Genomic DNA, 20,264 nt, shown 5'->3' with positions numbered 1-20,264 from the left:
GTTCGGACATGTAGAGAGAATGGAGCGAAACAGAATGACTTCAAGAGTGTATCAGTCTGTAGTGGAAGGAAGGCGGGGTAGGGGTCGGCCTAGGAAGGGTTGGAGGGAGGGGGTAAAGGAGGTTTTGTGTGTGAGGGGCTTGGACTTCCAGCAGGCATGCATGAGCGTGTTTGATAGGAGTGAATGGAGACAAATGGTTTTTAATACTTGACGTGCTGTTGGAGTGTGAGCAAAGTAACATTTATGAAGGGATTCAGGGAAACCGGCAGGCCGGACTTGAGTCCTGGAGATGGGAAGTACAGTGCCTGCACTCTGAAGGAGGGGTGTTAATGTTGCAGTTTAAAAACTGTAGTGTAAAGCACCCTTCTGGCAAGACAGTGATGGAGTGAATGATGGTGAAAGTTTTTCTTTTTCGGGCCACCCTGCCTTGGTGGGAATCGGCCAGTGTGATAATAAAATAAATCCCCCACGGATACAGGGGTCCTACTGTACAAGATAAACCATATACAATGCCCTTTTTAAGGTGAACCACTTGACCAATACTCTGAGGCATAAAATATTTTTTCAAAACCAAGGCTACATGATTACTTAGGTGCTTCCCAACCAGTAGGTCAGTGAGAAGATACTGTGATAGCACAGTGAGAAAAAACATGCTGTGTTTGCTGTCTGTTGAAAGCTTAGAGAATGGACCAAGACCTGGTCCATTTCTGGTTCACTCCTCTTCCCAACCACAAACTCAAATAGGTAATTTCTAAGAGTTAGCCCAGATGTTTACTAATAGATCACAAAGAGGCTAGGTAACAAAAAACACGAGCCATAATAAGAATGACTTAAAAGATTTTAATAATGGAAAACAGGAGTGAGTGACCTATTGGCATGAATGTAAAGGGCAAAAGCAGATAAAACAAACAAGCAAAATAAAATATTAGATGGATTCATGAAAGAAAATACAAAAACTTGTAAAAGTTGCAGAAAGTTAAAGAATACTGCATATGCAAATATAACCTTGAAGTTACTGACCAGGAAATAACCAAACATGGAAAATATTATAATGAAAAATAGCATGAAAGACAGCAATTTTCTTCTTTTGAGTCACCCTACCTTGGGGAGAGAGAGCTATTGAGATAAAAAAAAATCTGAAATAAGTGAGCAATGCAAATAAGGTCAGGAAAATGAATAATGTGAAAAAGATAATTGGTGATTAAGATTCATACAAAAGCTAATTGAAATGCTGATGAAAAATAGGAAACAACAAAACCTCCATATAGGCTGCATTTATATTAACTTTTATGTGAAAGGGGTTCCCCATGAAAAATTAATCCATCACAGACTGCAGGTGTATTACTACTGGTGCTCCATTCAGGTGTGGAAAAGGGCAGTGACTTTTCTAACCATCTTCCCTCACAGGAATATTTACATTTTTGTTATGGAACTGGCATGTCTAAATTTTGTGTGAAATTGGCCAAATTACTGAATTCTGATCACTTTATTGGGTATTTGAAATAGTTGATCAAGCAGATTCTTGTGGTCAATCAACACAATGGAAGGCGTACTAGCCAAACAGTTAATAATTTGGTCGACTGGAACAATGGAACTGGCATAAAATAGGACTCAAAAGTGAGTGATATCACCAGTGCTTAAACTGTGCAAAGACCGCTACCCGTGCACCAGCGTAATTCTACGAGTTTTCCCTCGAATTTCATACTTTTGGCGTCATTCCCTTTGGAAAAAGATTCTCTACCATTTCATAATTTTTTTTTTTTGGGGGGTGGGAGGCTGGAGGAATTTTTGGACAGTGAGAGCAAGTTTCAGATCAGGGGTCTGGACACTGAAAGGGTTAAAGAACACAATAAGGCTAATGTCAGAAAGGCCAAGAAAATGAATGGATGAATAGTAGGAGCTTTCAAAACAACAAAACCAATGCCAATGATGACAGTATTCAAATAACTTGTGCTCTACACAAATAGCCCGCACATAGAAGAGAGGAGCTTATGACGACGTTTCGGTCCAGCTTGGACCATTTACAAAGTCAGTGTGACTTTGTAAATGGTCCAAGTCGGACCTAAACGTCGTCGTAAGCTCCTCTCTTCTATGTGTGGGTTATTTGTGTATCGTTCCAGTCACGGTATTGTGCCATTTTTTGTTATTAATTTGTGCTCTCTCTCTCTTGCTTGGAGTACTGTTCAGTGTTGATGACTTCATCCAAGTTAGGAGATATCAGAGCTGAAACTAATGCAGAGATCATTTATGGCCCATATAGACACACACATACACCTACCATCCGACTTACGACTTGCTCGACTTACGACCACTCGACTTACAACCGTGTTTTTTATGCCAAATTTCTGGGAAATAAACAATTATTTGTGTTGTAACGACCGTGTTTTTTATGCCAAATTTCTGAGAAATAAACAATTATTTGTGTTGTACACAGTGTTTATCCTAAACCTCACAGTATAAAATACAGTACTAACAACATAAAAAGTAAAGTAAAACATGAAATACCAAAATAAAACAATAAAATAAAGTCTTTACAAAAATGTTTTGTTGATATTCAGTAGTAAAGTTCGAGTTACGACCGGTTTCTCAGAACCGAACTCGGTCGTAAGTCGGATGGTAGGTGTGTATATGTATATATATATATATATATATATATATATATATATACATACCTAGGGAGGTACCACCTCTAGAACTGTCCTAGGGACCCTCATCCTCAGAGAAAAGAATAAACTTGCCTCAGGGAAAACTCAAGGTTCTCCCTGAAGCTGTTTGAGAATTTTCTCCTACCACCCCCTATATTTGAAGTATATTTTATTTAAAGACAAAATACATTGGCCAAACATTCACAAAAATACAACAGAAAGTAAAACAACATAGTTAATTCAGAGCTACATCTCGAATACTTCGTCCAGCTCCCCTGCGGTGGGCCGCGTGCCCAGAATACTGCAGGCATTTCCTCTCTGGATCGCAACACTGAGTCTCTGAAAGAGGAAGCTAGTCCCCCTGTGGTCTTTGGTTTCTATGATGAGCTTTTCACCCAGCTCTTTGAGGAACTTTAGAGCACACTTCCCCATGCTCCAAGGGTCTCCGACCCTATTGGAATGAAGTTATAGCAAGGGGGAAGGTCTTCATATTTTCAGATCTTCCGGGTCTCCCTGTGGCTGGCAGCTCCACCCCCTTCCACTATGGAGTATGGCAAGTAGATGTCTGCCAATGTGGCAGCACAGGTGTAGTCCCAGGCAATCTGCTTTCCATTCTTCCAGGGTAGCATAGTGGCTCCATCAGGACGCTTTTGACTTCCATCAGACCTCTGTACTTGGGGTTCCCGTTGAGCTGGGCAACGGGCTGTGGCGAGGCTTCTCTTTATGATGTCATTGACCTCCTCATGTCTGGCATACTTCCCTTCTGCTGTGTGACACACGAGACCATGAAGTCCGAATTGATCAGCTGTCGCCCTGCCGCAAATACACCTATGTTCGGTGAGGATGGGGGCGGCTAGGCAAAGAGCAACACCAATCCGAATGGCCTGTGGGTCGAGACGGGTGCCCAGGGAGGAATTGGGAACAGCTAACAGGAAATCTCCTGAGTGTGGTAACTTCACTGCCAGGAGACGAGCTTTGTTCTTTCCTGAAGCATTGGAGAGCATTGTGTTGGCGTACGAATGGTATATAATACCGACAAGATGAGAGTAAGACACATGTGCAACATCTGGGTATCTTTATTGTAGACGAACAGCACCATAGTCGTGGAGAATCTCCACGACTATGGTGCTGTTCGCACCTACTCCTAGGTTGAGGGACTGATTACCTCATCTTCTGTACATAGTTCTACTGTCTTCAAGTTATGTCCTGGAATTTGTATTGATAAAGCCACTGGCTGGCGAAACGTCTACAATAAAGATACCCAGATGTTGCACATGTGTCTTACTCTCACATTGTGTTGGCGATTTTTTCAATGATCGGTTTGTCCCAATGGGACTGTTTGTGCTGTTTGGGAGGAGCTGGTCTACTGGAGGAGTCTGTAAAGGTGTCCCACTGAATCGCTGCTTCAGTAAACGTGGGGTCTTGAGCTCCTACCACGTCTCTCAAGCGTTTGGGAACTATCTTCTTGACTAATGCGCTGGAAGCCAAACATGAAGACAGAAAAGCAGGTAAAGCAACATGCGTTGCTTTACGCACCCCTATACCTCCCAGTCGCGCTGGGAGGGTTGCCTGATCCCATTGCTCATCCTCTAGTGATAGGTTCAGTGCCTTCTTAAACGATCTCTGGTGTGCGTCACATTCACCGAGTGTTGGGTTGTCGAAAGAGGGTGCACACCTCAAGAAGTGAGTGAGTCTTGGTATAGTAAGACACCTTGTGAGGAGATACAGAGCATCATGGGCATCAAGATCGCTTATTCTCTCCTCCATTCTCATCAAGTCATTCAATTTGTCCCTGAGGACAGGGTCGATGGCCTGGTGACCCAGCGGTGCCCCCAATAGGGTACTGTTGGACGGAGTGGTAGTTGAGACTTCCGGTAGGATTCTTCGCACAGCATTGATTATTTCCTGGTTTGCTGTGATGATTTCACACTTGGAGGGATTGAGGATGAGTCCCAAGTCTTCTCCCTGTGTTTTCACTAGTTGTAGGTCCCCCACCAGGGACTCTTCAGTACCTGCCAGAGTGCCGTCATCCAGGTACCAGATACTGAGCTCATTGTGTAGGCTGGAAGTTAGTTCTCTTACTGCCAAGCAGAAGAGAAGTGGAGTGAGTGGGTCACCCTGCTGAACACCCTCTAATGATTGAATTTCATGTTCTCCAAACAAAAGAATTGAGGGTTTGCTGTAGCCGGCTGAAATGAAGGGAAAGACTGGGGAACCAATCCCGAACAGCTGGCAAAACAGCATCTCTCTTCACCATATTAAAGGCATTTCTATAATCAAGTTTGACTACGGCCTTGTCTTTTGGTAGGTCCCTGATGTAGGCCATTGTGGCATGAGCTGCAGCTTCACTGCTTTGAGAGACCCCAAAGCCCAGTTGGTGTGGCTGGAGTAAAGTGGCAGCTTCTAGGCGAATGTTTCCCACTGCTGCTTTGGCAACTAGACGGCGAAGAGTGTTTCCAACTGCAATGGGTCTGATTCCCCCATCCCTCTTCTTCAATGCACATAGTGAGGCTCCAAAAAAGAAAGGTTTAATTTCTGGGATTCGCCCAGCCAGGCAACTGTTGACCAAAGTTGTTAACTCGGTGAGAAGAATTGATGCAGATTCACCGAGTACTGGATTTACCATCTCTTTGAGGTGCTGAGGTCGAATTCCAGTGTAACCTCCTGCAGATCCTGCTGGAAATGACACGATCGCCTTATAGACCTCCGATTCTGGCAAAATTAATTGTTCAGTGATGGGGTCTTCCTCAGGGTTGTTGTTGATGGCTATGGTGTCCCTGGTTGGATGCTCGTCTCTTAGTGCTTGGGCCGTGGTCTCATCCTTGGGGGCTACAGTGTCGCCACTTGTAATTATTCTTATTGCTCCCACTGTGTTAGCTTCTTCGATTTTTTTGCTAACCTGTGCGCGAATTTTCTCGTTTTCAGCCTGTGGAGGCTGTGGGCTGCTCTCTGCTGGGGGCATATGTGATCCTGCACACCCATTGTGTGCACAAATGCGGCCATCCCTGTTGCGTGCTCGAAACTCTCCACACACCTGACATGTGCCTCTTCTTTCACTGTTGGGTGCATTGTTTCCCTGGCTTTGTGGCTGGCTGGCTTCATCATCTGCCATACCTCAAACTGTGTGCTGTGTGGTAAGCCCAGGCTGAAGGGAAAATGGCGCATGGTACATACCGCATGTGGTTCATGGTGGTGGTGGGGGGGAGGAGAGGGGTCTCTTGTCCTTGTGGTGGGCGGTGGAAGAAAGGGAGGAGTGAGAGATGTGTGATGAGGCAGAGTAGGGCACTCACTCCCTCCCAGTACAAGTCACTATACACCACAATGCTCTGTGCACATGTTGCTATACACCACTATGCTCTGTGCACAGCCCCCACTATCAACGATACACTGCTATACATTACACATGCTATGCGCATACCATGCACATACTATGCACTGTACACTATATATATATATATATATATATATATATATATATATATATATATATTATTTTTTTTTTTTTATTATCACACCGGCCGATTCCCACCAAGGCAGGGTGGCCCGAAAAAGAAAAACTTTCACCATCATTCACTCCATCACTGTCTTGCCAGAAGGGTGCTTTACACTACAGTTTTTAAACTGCAACATTAACACCCCTCCTTCAGAGTGCAGGCACTGTACTTCCCATCTCCAGGACTCAAGTCCGGCCTGCCGGTTTCCCTGAATCCCTTCATAAATGTTACTTTGCTCACACTCCAACAGCACGTCAAGTATTAAAAACCATTTGTCTCCATTCACTCCTATCAAACACGCTCAAGCATGCCTGCTGGAAGTCCAAGCCCCTCGCACACAAAACCTCCTTTACCCCCTCCCTCCAACCCTTCCTAGGCCGACCCCTACCCCGCCTTCCTTCCACTACAGACTGATACACTCTTGAAGTCATTCTGTTTCGCTCCATTCTCTCTACATGTCCGAACCACCTCAACAACCCTTCCTCAGCCCTCTGGACAACAGTTTTGGTAATCCCGCACCTCCTCCTAACTTCCAAACTACGAATTCTCTGCATTATATTCACACCACACATTGCCCTCAGACATGACATCTCCACTGCCTCCAGCCTTCTCCTCGCTGCAACATTCATCACCCACGCTTCACACCCATATAAGAGCGTTGGTAAAACTATACTCTCATACATTCCCCTCTTTGCCTCCAAGGACAAAGTTCTTTGTCTCCACAGACTCCTAAGTGCACCACTCACTCTTTTTCCCTCATCAATTCTATGATTCACCTCATCTTTCATAGACCCATCCGCTGACACGTCCACTCCCAAATATCTGAATACGTTCACCTCCTCCATACTCTCTCCCTCCAATCTGATATTCAATCTTTCATCACCTAATCTTTTTGTTATCCTCATAACCTTACTCTTTCCTGTATTCACCTTTAATTTTCTTCTTTTGCACACCCTACCAAATTCATCCACCAATCTCTGCAACTTCTCTTCAGAATCTCCCAAGAGCACAGTGTCATCAGCAAAGAGCAGCTGTGACAACTCCCACTTTGTGTGTGATTCTTTATCTTTTAACTCCACGCCTCTTGCCAAGACCCTCGCATTTACTTCTCTTACAACCCCATCTATAAATATATTAAACAACCACGGTGACATCACACATCCTTGTCTAAGGCCTACTTTTACTGGGAAAAAATTTCCCTCTTTCCTACATACTCTAACTTGAGCCTCACTATCCTCGTAAAAACTCTTCACTGCTTTCAGTAACCTACCTCCTACACCATACACTTGCAACATCTGCCACATTGCCCCCCTATCCACCCTGTCATACGCCTTTTCCAAATCCATAAATGCCACAAAGACCTCTTTAGCCTTATCTAAATACTGTTCACTTATATGTTTCACTGTAAACACCTGGTCCACACACCCCCTACCTTTCCTAAAGCCTCCTTGTTCATCTGCTATCCTATTCTCCGTCTTACTCTTAATTCTTTCAATTATAACTCTACCATACACTTTACCAGGTACACTCAACAGACTTATCCCCCTATAATTTTTGCACTCTCTTTTATCCCCTTTGCCTTTATACAAAGGAACTATGCATGCTCTCTGCCAATCCCTAGGTACCTTACCCTCTTCCATACATTTATTAAACAATTGCACCAACCACTCCAAAACTATATCCCCACCTGCTTTTAACATTTCTATCTTTATCCCATCAATCCCGGCTGCCTTACCCCCTTTCATTTTACCTACTGCCTCACGAACTTCCCCCACACTCACAACTGGCTCTTCCTCACTCCTACAAGATGTTATTCCTCCTTGCCCTATACACGAAATCACAGCTTCCCTATCTTCATCAACATTTAACAATTCCTCAAAATATTCCTTCCATCTTCCCAATACCTCTAACTCTCCATTTAATAACTCTCCTCTCCTATTTTTAACTGACAAATCCATTTGTTCTCTAGGCTTTCTTAACTTGTTAATCTCACTCCAAAACTTTTTCTTATTTTCAACAAAATTTGTTGATAACATCTCACCCACTCTCTCATTTGCTCTCTTTTTACATTGCTTCACCACTCTCTTAACCTCTCTCTTTTTCTCCATATACTCTTCCCTCCTTGCATCACTTCTACTTTGTAAAAACTTCTCATATGCTAACTTTTTCTCCCTTACTACTCTCTTTACATCATCATTCCACCAATCGCTCCTCTTCCCTCCTGCACCCACTTTCCTGTAACCACAAACTTCTGCTGAACACTCTAACACTACATTTTTAAACCTACCCCATACCTCTTCGACCCCATTGCCTATGCTCTCATTAGCCCATCTATCCTCCAATAGCTGTTTATATCTTACCCTAACTGCCTCCTCTTTTAGTTTATAAACCTTCACCTCTCTCTTCCCTGATGCTTCTATTCTCCTTGTATCCCATCTACCTTTTACTCTCAGTGTAGCTACAACTAGAAAGTGATCTGATATATCTGTGGCCCCTCTATAAACATGTACATCCTGAAGTCTACTCAACAGTCTTTTATCTACCAATACATAATCCAACAAACTACTGTCATTTCGCCCTACATCATATCGTGTATACTTATTTATCCTCTTTTTCTTAAAATATGTATTACCTATAACTAAACCCCTTTCTATACAAAGTTCAATCAAAGGGCTCCCATTATCATTTACACCTGGCACCCCAAACTTACCTACCACACCCTCTCTAAAAGTTTCTCCTACTTTAGCATTCAAGTCCCCTACCACAATTACTCTCTCACTTGGTTCAAAGGCTCCTATACATTCACTTAACATCTCCCAAAATCTCTCTCTCTCCTCTGCATTCCTCTCTTCTCCAGGTGCATACACGCTTATTATGACCCACTTCTCGCATCCAACCTTTACTTTAATCCACATAATTCTTGAATTTACACATTCATATTCTCTTTTCTCCTTCCATAACTGATCATTTAACATTACTGCTACCCCTTCCTTTGCTCTAACTCTCTCAGATACTCCAGATTTAATCCCATTTATTTCCCCCCACTGAAACTCTCCTACCCCCTTCAGCTTTGTTTCGCTTAGGGCCAGGACATCCAACTTCTTTTCATTCATAACATCAGCAATCATCTGTTTCTTGTCATCCGCACTACATCCACGCACATTTAAGCAACCCAGTTTTATAAAGTTTTTCTTCTTCTCTTTTTTAGTAATTGTATACAGGAGAAGGGGTTACTAGCCCATTGCTCCCGGCATTTTAGTCGCCTCATATATATATATATATATATATATATATATATATATATATATATCTATCTATCTATCTATCTATCTATCTATCTATCTATCTATCTATCTTTCTTTCTTTCTTTCAACACACCGGCCGTATCCCACCGAGGCAGGGTGGCCCAAAAGGAAAAACAAAAGTTCCTCCTTTTACATTTAGTAATATATACAGCAGAAGGGGTTACTAGCCCCTTGCTCCCGGCATTTTAGTCGCCTCTTACAACACGCATGGCTTACGGAGGAAGAATTCTGTTCCACTTCCCCATGGAGATAAGAGGAAATAAACAAGAACAAGAACTAGAAACAAAATAGAAGAAAACCCAGAGGGGTGTGTATATATATGCTTGTACATATATGTGTAGTGTGACCTAAGTGTAAGTAGAAGTAGCAAGACGTACCTGAAATCTTGCATGTTCATGAGACAGAAAAATGGACACCAGCAATCCTACCATCATGTAAAACAATTACAGGCTTTCGTTTTACACTCACTTGGCAGGACGGTAGTACCTCCCTGGGTGGTTGCTGTCTACCAACCTATATATATATATATATATATGTGTGTCCTAGGTAGTAGGTTGGTAGACAGCAACCGCCCAGGGAGGTACTACCGTCCTGCCAGGTGAGTGTAAAACTGAAGCCTGTAATTGTTTTACACGATGGTAGGATTGCTGGTGTCTTTTTTTTTTTCTGTCTCATACACATGCAAGATTTCAGGTACGTCTTGCTACTTCTACTTACACTTCGGTCACACTACACATACTTGTACAAGCATATATATACACACCACTTTGGGTTTTCTTCTATTTTCTTTCTAGTTCTTGTTCTTGTTTATTTCCTCTTACCTCCATGGGGAAGTGGAACAGAATTCTTCCTCTGTAAGCCATGCATGTTGTAAGAGGCGACTAAAATGCCGGGAGCAAGAGGCTAGTAACCCCTTCTCCTGTATATATTACTAAATGTAAAAGGAGAAACTCTCGTCTTTCCTTTTGGGCCACCCCGCCTCGGTGGGATACAGCCGGTGTGTTGAAAGAAAGAAAGAAAGAAAGAAAGAAAGAAAGAAAGGTAGGTAGGTAGGTAGGTAGGGGGGGGGGGGGGGGGGGTGTGTGTGTGTGTGTGTGTGTGTGTGTGTGTGTGTGTGTGTGTGTGTGTGTGTGTGTGTGTGTGTGTGTGTGTGTGTGTGTGTGTGTGTGTGTGTGTGTGTGTGTGTGTGTGTGTGTGTGTGTGTGTGTGTGTGTGTGTGTGTGTGTGTGTGTGTGTGTGTGTGTGTGTGTGTGTGTGTGTGTGTGTGTGTGTGTGTGTGTGTGTGTGTGTGTGTGTGTGTGTGTGTGTGTGTGTGTGTGTGTGTGTGTGTGTGTGTGTGTGTGTGTGTGTGTGTGTGTGTTTGTTTGTTTTAAGGCATTCAAGAGCATAGTTTCAACCTACACACTACAATAACAGCATACTGGAGCAAGAGATATGGAATATGTAAAATAAACCCAATGAAAAAGCAAAGGCACTTTTAATTACATTATTGCCAGTTCATAGTTTCTTACCTGATGGACCAAAGCATGAAGATTATAGAAGCTATCACAGCAAATGCCAGTGTGTTTGTGAAGTGTCTGTAGAGAGAGAGCTTCACCAAGTTGCGCCTGAGGCGGAGTGTGCGCGTTGTCTGGACCAGAGCAGTGAAGATCCAGAAACATATAGCAGACTCTAGCAGGGACAGTGGTAAGGAAGCAAGTAAAACCTAAAAAACAACAAAAAAAAAAAAAACAAAAAAAAAAAGAGAGAACACTGTAAATAATGTACTTCAATCATCTAAAAACTAAAATATGTATAAACCCTCACTTTTATATGATGTCTCATTTCTATCAATAATTCCCTGTGTGGTAGTCAAGTTAGCCCTATGAGAATTTACGTAAATGACTTGCCCATAGAAATAATTAACCCTTTCAGGGTCCGTCCCGTAGATCTATGGCTTTACGTTCAGGGTCCAAACCGTAGATCTACGTCATGAGCTCAGCTCACTCTGATAAACTGTGAGTGGTACACTTGGGCCTAGATATGAGAGAATACATCTATGTGGTATGTGTGCACCACATAAAACAAATCCTGCAACACACTGTGTATAACAAGAGAAAAAAACTGAAACCACGATTTTCGAATAAAACAGCAACTTTGCAGTGTTTTTTTGTATGTTTTTTATAGTTGTATTTGCAATTTCTTGGTCACATTTGATAGAATGGAAGACATATTACAGAAATAGAGATGATTTTGATTGGTTTTAGCACTGGAAATGGCTTGAAACTGAGCTCAGAGTAGCGGAAATGTTAAATTTTTGTCGATGTTCAAGAGTAAACAAACGACCTCACACGTCTAATACACGCCAGCTGGTGGGTCTAATATGCATTCACAAATATGGTGATGATATTTATACAATTATTACAGTATTGCATAACAGTAAATCTTCTATTTTTTGGTGTGAATAAAAATTCATTATGCGAATAAAAAATCAAAATGGGATTTATTTGTAAAGCCTCAAAACGTAACTAATGAACCGAGGAAATATTAGTTTAGTGCCAGGAATGCCTACATTGTTTATTCTGGACGCTATTTTGAAATTGGAATATTTTGAACTTTGTGTTAAATTGGCCAAATTACCAATTTCCGATCACTTTATTTTGTAGTTGAAACAGTTGACTTGGCGATTTCTTGTGCTCAATCGATAGAATAGAAGTAATACTAGTGAAATAGCTAAGAATTTGGTCGACTGGAATGATGTAATTGGCCTAAAATGGGAGTCAAATTCGGCAAAATCGCTGATTCATAAATATCGCTGACACGTCAAAATTTGCGAGAGCATAATTTCGTCAATTTTCCATCAAATTTCATACTTTTTGTTTTATTACCTTCACAAAAAGATTCTCTACCATTTCATAAGAAAAAATAACAAATTTTTTTTTGGAAAATTCTTGGACACTGGGGCACCACTTCAGATTTTGGCCTTGGACCCTGAAGGGGTTAAATGAGCATATTAGTAGAAGCAAAGATCCTATGCAAGATGAATAAAAAGACTGCTTATACCTGCATAAAAATTAAGATAGATTAAGCACTCTGGCCTATGAGATCACTTGGCACTTTCAGCAATAAACAAAAAAGGAATACAAACCTATTAATGAAGAGTAAAACTGAGAACTTGGAGTAAAGTATGGTTGATAGAATTTAATATGGTTGGTAGGTTGGTAGACAGCAACCACCCAGGGAAGTACTACCGTCCTGCCAGATGACTGTGAAACAAAAACCTGTAATTGTTTTGCATGATGGTAGGATTGCTGGTTTCTTTTTCTGTCTCATAAACACGCTAAGATAACAGGGATATCTTGCTACTCCTACTAACACTTTGGTCACACTTCACAGACACGCACATGCATATATATATATACATACATCTAGGTTTTTCTCCTTTTTCTAAATAGCTCTTGTTCTTTTTTATTTCTTCTATTGTCCATGGGGAAGTGGAAAAGAATCTTTCCTCCGTAAGCCATGCGTGTCGTATGAGGCGACTAAAATGCCGGGAGCAATGGGCTAGTAACCCCTTCTCCTGTATACAATTACTAAAAAAGAGAAGAAGAAAAACTTTATAAAACTGGGTTGCTTAAATGTGCGTGGATGTAGTGCGGATGACAAGAAACAGATGATTGCTGATGTTATGAATGAAAAGAAGTTGGATGTCCTGGCCCTAAGCGAAACAAAGCTGAAGGGGGTAGGAGAGTTTCAGTGGGGGGAAATAAATGGGATTAAATCTGGAGTATCTGAGAGAGTTAGAGCAAAGGAAGGGGTAGCAGTAATGTTAAATGATCAGTTATGGAAGGAGAAAAGAGAATATGAATGTGTAAATTCAAGAATTATGTGGATTAAAGTAAAGGTTGGATGCGAGAAGTGGGTCATAATAAGCGTGTATGCACCTGGAGAAGAGAGGAATGCAGAGGAGAGAGAGAGATTTTGGGAGATGTTAAGTGAATGTATAGGAGCCTTTGAACCAAGTGAGAGAGTAATTGTGGTAGGGGACTTGAATGCTAAAGTAGGAGAAACTTTTAGAGAGGGTGTGGTAGGTAAGTTTGGGGTGCCAGGTGTAAATGATAATGGGAGCCCTTTGATTGAACTTTGTATAGAAAGGGGTTTAGTTATAGGTAATACATATTTTAAGAAAAAGAGGATAAATAAGTATACACGATATGATGTAGGGCGAAATGACAGTAGTTTGTTGGATTATGTATTGGTAGATAAAAGACTGTTGAGTAGACTTCAGGATGTACATGTTTATAGAGGGGCCACAGATATATCAGATCACTTTCTAGTTGTAGCTACACTGAGAGTAAAAGGTAGATGGGATACAAGGAGAATAGAAGCATCAGGGAAGAGAGAGGTGAAGGTTTATAAACTAAAAGAGGAGGCAGTTAGGGTAAGATATAAACAGCTATTGGAGGATAGATGGGCTAATGAGAGCATAGGCAATGGGGTCGAAGAGGTATGGGGTAGGTTTAAAAATGTAGTGTTAGAGTGTTCAGCAGAAGTTTGTGGTTACAGGAAAGTGGGTGCAGGAGGGAAGAGGAGCGATTGGTGGAATGATGATGTAAAGAGAGTAGTAAGGGAGAAAAAGTTAGCATATGAGAAGTTTTTACAAAGTAGAAGTGATGCAAGGAGGGAAGAGTATATGGAGAAAAAGAGAGAGGTTAAGAGAGTGGTGAAGCAATGTAAAAAGAGAGCAAATGAGAGAGTGGGTGAGATGTTATCAACAAATTTTGTTGAAAATAAGAAAAAGTTTTGGAGTGAGATTAACAAGTTAAGAAAGCCTAGAGAACAAATGGATTTGTCAGTTAAAAATATGAGAGGAGAGTTATTAAATGGAGAGTTAGAGGTATTGGGAAGATGGAAGGAATATTTTGAGGAATTGTTAAATGTTGATGAAGATAGGGAAGCTGTGATTTCGTGTATAGGGCAAGGAGGAATAACATCTTGTAGGAGTGAGGAAGAGCCAGTTGTGAGTGTGGGGGAAGTTCGTGAGGCAGTAGGTAAAATGAAAGGGGGTAAGGCAGCCGGGATTGATGGGATAAAGATAGAAATGTTAAAAGCAGGTGGGGATATAGTTTTGGAGTGGTTGGTGCAATTGTTTAATAAATGTATGGAAGAGGGTAAGGTACCTAGGGATTGGCAGAGAGCATGCATAGTTCCTTTGTATAAAGGCAAAGGGGATAAAAGAGAGTGCAAAAATTATAGGGGGATAAGTCTGTTGAGTGTACCTGGTAAAGTGTATGGTAGAGTTATAATTGAAAGAATTAAGAGTAAGACGGAGAATAGGATAGCAGATGAACAAGGAGGCTTTAGGAAAGGTAGGGGGTGTGTGGACCAGGTGTTTACAGTGAAACATATAAGTGAACAGTATTTAGATAAGGCTAAAGAGGTCTTTGTGGCATTTATGGATTTGGAAAAGGCGTATGACAGGGTGGATAGGGGGGCAATGTGGCAGATGTTGCAAGTGTATGGTGTAGGAGGTAGGTTACTGAAAGCAGTGAAGAGTTTTTACGAGGATAGTGAGGCTCAAGTTAGAGTATGTAGGAAAGAGGGAAATTTTTTCCCAGTAAAAGTAGGCCTTAGACAAGGATGTGTGATGTCACCGTGGTTGTTTAATATATTTATAGATGGGGTTGTAAGAGAAGTAAATGCGAGGGTCTTGGCAAGAGGCGTGGAGTTAAAAGATAAAGAATCACACACAAAGTGGGAGTTGTCACAGCTGCTCTTTGCTGATGACACTGTGCTCTTGGGAGATTCTGAAGAGAAGTTGCAGAGATTGGTGGATGAATTTGGTAGGGTGTGCAAAAGAAGAAAATTAAAGGTGAATACAGGAAAGAGTAAGGTTATGAGGATAACAAAAAGATTAGGTGATGAAAGATTGAATATCAGATTGGAGGGAGAGAGTATGGAGGAGGTGAACGTATTCAGATATTTGGGAGTGGACGTGTCAGCGGATGGGTCGAGAAGTACAATGTAATATAGTGTTACGTTGTTATGTTGTTATCCCTTATACTTTGACAGTAAGGTTCTCACTACATGTTCTAGTGTGGGGTAGCTTTTACATAAAGGCCTTATGTCTAGGGTAATACTACTTACATCATGACTGATCATCCTCAGTGTGTCTGATCCTTTCACCAGCCCTCTTCACAGGTTATTTAAACTACTACTATAAAAATATAACTGTATTCTAAATAGGTATGTACAGAATATACAATTACAGCACTCACATACTCAAAACATAAGCCTGCATACCCCTTAGCTGCTCTCCTAGGACAGTCCACATGGTGCATTTCAACAATGCCCTTCTCTCTTCTTGACATAACTCTGGGCTAACCAGTGTTTTGACACACTTTAGTCACCCTGGGTATGATGGCCACAACTTAAGTTATAAAAGCTCACCCCTGGAGCACACATAATGCCCCAGAAAAATAGAAGAAGGACCCAGAGGTCCTCCCAGTTTGAAGTCAACAAAAAAGCGAGAGAGGGAGGGGCCTAGCTAAGCTCCTCCCACACCCACCAAAAAACAAGCACAATTCTCCAGTTACCACAATTCTACCACACCTTAATTTTACTTTTACAAAAAGAAATACCACTTTATAAACCACTTAAATTGTGTGTGTGTGTGTCTATAGTATAACCTATTATATTGAGAAAAACAGGCTTGACTCAGCTGCCGTACAGCCATAAGAGTGATCTGCCCTTATGACATTTAGAGGCGAGTCCCCATCAATTCAATATAATTAGGTATTCCAGAGTAACTGTTACAGATACATAAATACATGTTGGGTCCTATAGCCCCATAACATATAGGTAGTAGGTTGGTAGACAGCAACCGCCCAGGGAGGTACTACCGTCCTTCCAAGTGAGTGTAAAACAAAAGCCTGTAATTGTTTTACATGATGGTAGGATTGCTGGTGTCTTTTGTCTCATAAATATGCAAGATTACAGGTACGTCTTGCTACTTCTACTTACACTTAGGTCACACTACACATATGTGTACAAGCATATATATACATACCCCTCTGGGTTTTCTTCTATTTTCTTTCTAATTCTTGTTCTTGTTTATTTCCTCTTATCTCCATGGGGAAGTGGAACAGAATTCTTCCTCTGTAAGCCATGTGTGTCGTAAGAGGCAACTAAAATGCCGGGAGCAAGGGGGCTAGTAACCCTTTCTCCTGTATATATTACTAAATTTAAAAGGAGAAACTTTTGTTTTTTCTTTTGCGTGTGCACAGTATGAAAAAGATCAGGGACTCAGTGGTGCATTGTGGGAACGCCATTTTAGTAATCCTTGCTTATGATGCCTCGTGGTAAGAGGTACCTCACTCCTCACTGAACTGGAGGTCTTCTGTTCCCAAGTGATAGTTCTAACACCGATGGAAGTGACAGTGAAAGTGAATTTCATGTTTTCAGGAGGGTGTGATTGAAAGCAGTGCCCAGGATAACGTAATTAGTGATGAAAACCCAGATGACCCACAATCTTCCACCTCTGGTGCAGGGCTGTCTCATTCATGTTCACCTGTACCAGGACGAAAGAGGAAGCTATTTCCCCATGTACAGGACTCAGATGCGAGCAGTGAAAGTGATAGCGATTTCCAAGCTATTGAAAGCAGTTTGAGCTGTGACAATGAGGGGGAATATTCTCCAGTGAAGCAGCAGCAGTACGACGCAGCATGCATTCTGATAGTGTGTCATATGCCATTCCAAGGAAAAGGAGTAAATCTCGGAGTACATCCAGTGGCCCTACACCATGAACTGATAGTGAAGATGATATTGTTACAATGAGGATGCATAATGTGCATGGGACAGAAGGTGGTGGTGGTGTTGGCAGTGGCATGAATCATGTGGCACCAGCACCAGGCCACGCTACCCACGGTGCTAACTCAGCACAGCTACAACCAGCCTCAACCACCCCCACAACCTGCACAACCACAACCTCCACAACCACCTGTCAATATCCAGTACCCACTAGCAGACCGCATCTGGGATTGGCAGGAAGGTGCCAATTTTGTTCCCAATCCCAACGATTTTGATGAAACACAAAGTGGAATACGGCCATCATGTACACTTGGGAACAATGCCATTGAACTGGAATGCTTTCAGTTATTCTTCGATGAACCCCTGATGGAAATTACTGTTAAGGAAACCAACACATACCACGAGTACATCATGGCAAACACAATTCTTTCACCAAGGTCACAGCTACACCAGTGGAAGGACACAACTGTGGCAGAGATGTACCTGTTCTTTGCCACAATAATGCTTATGCCATATGTGTATAAGCACAATGTCACCACATACTGGTCAACAGACTGCTTGATTTCAACCCCAGGTTTTAGTGATACAGTGGGCCCTCAGCTAACGATATTAATCCGTTCCAGAGAGCTCATCGTTAGACAAAATTATTGTTAGCTGAATTAATTTTCCCCATAAGAAATAATGGAAACCAAATTAATCCATTCCTGACACCCCAAAGTATGAAAAAATTAAAATTTTACCACATGCCATATACATTTTCCTACACACAAAAAGGAGACATGCATAATATACTATATTATTGTGTAATGAATAAATGACACCTTTATTGAAGATCTGGTGATGAGTGATGGGATGGGAGGAGGGGAGACGATGGATGCTGTTATTGTTTGGAAGGGAGATCCCCTTCCATAAGAACTCGAGGTAGCACGTCCTTTTCCGGGATTACTTCCCTTTGTTTTTTAATGCCACTAGGCCCCGCCTGAATGTCACTGGACCTCTGTCGCACAACAAATCTGTCCACAGAGCTCTGTACCTCGCATTCCTTTAAGAATTGCCTAAAATGGGCCAAAACATTGTCATTGTAATAGTCACCAGCACGGCTTGCAGTAGCCGTGTCAGGGTGATTTTTCATCCATAAAGATTTGCAGTTCAACCCACTTTGCACACATTTCCTTATCTTTGAAGAAGGCAACTTCCTCAATTTCTCTCTCCCCTCTTATGAAGTAATTTCCTCAGGTCTGGCCTCTTGCTGTTGCAGATGCTCTTGCAGCTCATCAGTGGTTAGTTCTTTGTCATCCTCTACCAACTCTTCCACATCCTTCCCACTAACCTCCAACCCCAAGGACTTCCCCAATGCCACAACAGATTCCACAACTTGCATAGGCTACTCAGGGTTAGCCCCAAACCCTTCAAAATCCCTCTCTTCTACACATTCTGGTCACAATTTCCTCCAAACAGAGTTCAAGGTCCTCTTAGTCACTCTCTCCCAAGCCTTACCTATAAGGTTTATGCAACTGAGGATACTAAAGTGATCTTTCCAAAACTCTCTTTGGGTCAATCGAATGTCAGAGGTCACTTCAAAGCACTTTTGAAACCTAGCTTTTGTGTAGAGTATTTTGAAGTTTGAAATGACCTGCTGGTCCATGGGCTGCAGGAGAGGAGTGGTATTAAGAGGCAAAAACTTGTCTTTGATGAAGCTCTTGTCCCCAGAAATTCGCTCTGTCAAGTCTGAAGGATGACCAGGAGCATTGTCTAATACCAAAAGGCACTTAAGGTTCAATTTATTTTCCAGGAGGTAATTTTTCTGTGGGGCCAAACACATGGTGAAACCAGTCATAGAAAAAGCCCCTAGTGACCTATGCCTTACTGTCTGCCCTCCACATCACACACAAATTAGCCTTGAGGACATTGTTTTTCCTGAACACTCTGGGAGTTTCAGAGTGATACACGAGTAGAGGCTTCACTCTGCAATTCCCACTAGCATTACTACACAGCAGTAAGGTTAGCCTGTCTTTCAAAGGCTTGTGTCCTAGGAGTGCTTTTTCCTCCTGTGTAATGTAGGCCCTGTTTGGCATTTTCTTCCAAAACAGGCCTGTTTCGTCACAATTAAGCACTTGTTCAGGTTTCACTCCTTCAGCCTCTATGTACTCCTTGAATTCCTGCACATATTTTTCAGCTGCTTTTTGGTCCGAACTGGCAGCCTCACCATGCCTTATCACACTATGTATGCCACTACAATTCTTAAATCTCTCAAACCAACCTTTGCTGGCCTTAAATTCACTCGCATCACCACTAGTTGCAGGCATTTTTTAATTAAATCGGCATGCAAGTTCCTAGCCTTTTCACGTAAGATCGCTTGAAGGATGCTATCTCCTGATATCTGTTTTTCGTTTATCCACACCAATAACAGTCTCTCAACATCTTCGAGTATTTGCGATCTCTGTTTCGAAAACATATTTGCACCTTTTGCAACAACAGCTTCCTTGATTACCTTTTTGTTGGCCAAGATAGTAGCAATGGTTGATTGGGGTTTGTTATACAACCTGGCCAGCTCCGAGACACGAATTCCACTTTCGTACTTTGCAATTACAGTGGACCCCCGCTTTACGATCAGCTCCCAATGCGACCAATTATGCAAGTGCGTTTGTACGTGTATGTTTGGGGGTCTGAAATGGGAACAAATTCGTTCAGTAATGGCACCTGAACATACTTCTGGAATGAAATAATATCGTAAACTGGGGGTCCACTGTATCTCTTTTTTCAATTCTATACTAATTCTCACTCTTTTTACCACAGGGCTGGCACTAGAAGCTTTCTTGGGGTCCATGGTGACTTATTTTGCAGTTACAAGCACTAAAAACACTGGGATAATATAAAATGTACTGAATGTATGCATGGATGCAACTGCACTGGCTGGCTTGTAAACACAGGCACACAAGGGGCAGCTAAGGCGCACTCAGGCCACATGTGTACACGTACAGGACGACTCGCATTGGTCAAGTTCTTCATCGTTGGCCGGGCCAAAATTTTTA

At 42.0% G+C, this 20,264-nt stretch overlaps 1 protein-coding gene across 1 annotated transcript in view; it reads right to left on the bottom strand.

Annotated features, from left to right (window-relative positions):
- Positions 1 to 20,264, bottom strand: part of LOC128684329 (transmembrane protein 87A) — a 106,566-nt gene that overhangs the window by 19,406 nt on the left and 66,896 nt on the right. The window contains exon 9 of the mRNA XM_070083482.1: positions 10,956 to 11,149. Within this exon, the coding sequence (XP_069939583.1) occupies positions 10,956 to 11,149 (194 nt within the window). The remainder of the gene's footprint in view (positions 1 to 10,955; positions 11,150 to 20,264) is intronic.

This window comes from Cherax quadricarinatus, chromosome 10, assembly GCF_038502225.1.
Source record: "Cherax quadricarinatus isolate ZL_2023a chromosome 10, ASM3850222v1, whole genome shotgun sequence".
Lineage (NCBI taxonomy): Eukaryota > Metazoa > Arthropoda > Malacostraca > Decapoda > Parastacidae > Cherax > Cherax quadricarinatus.
This window is presented reverse-complemented; position numbering and strand designations above follow the sequence as displayed.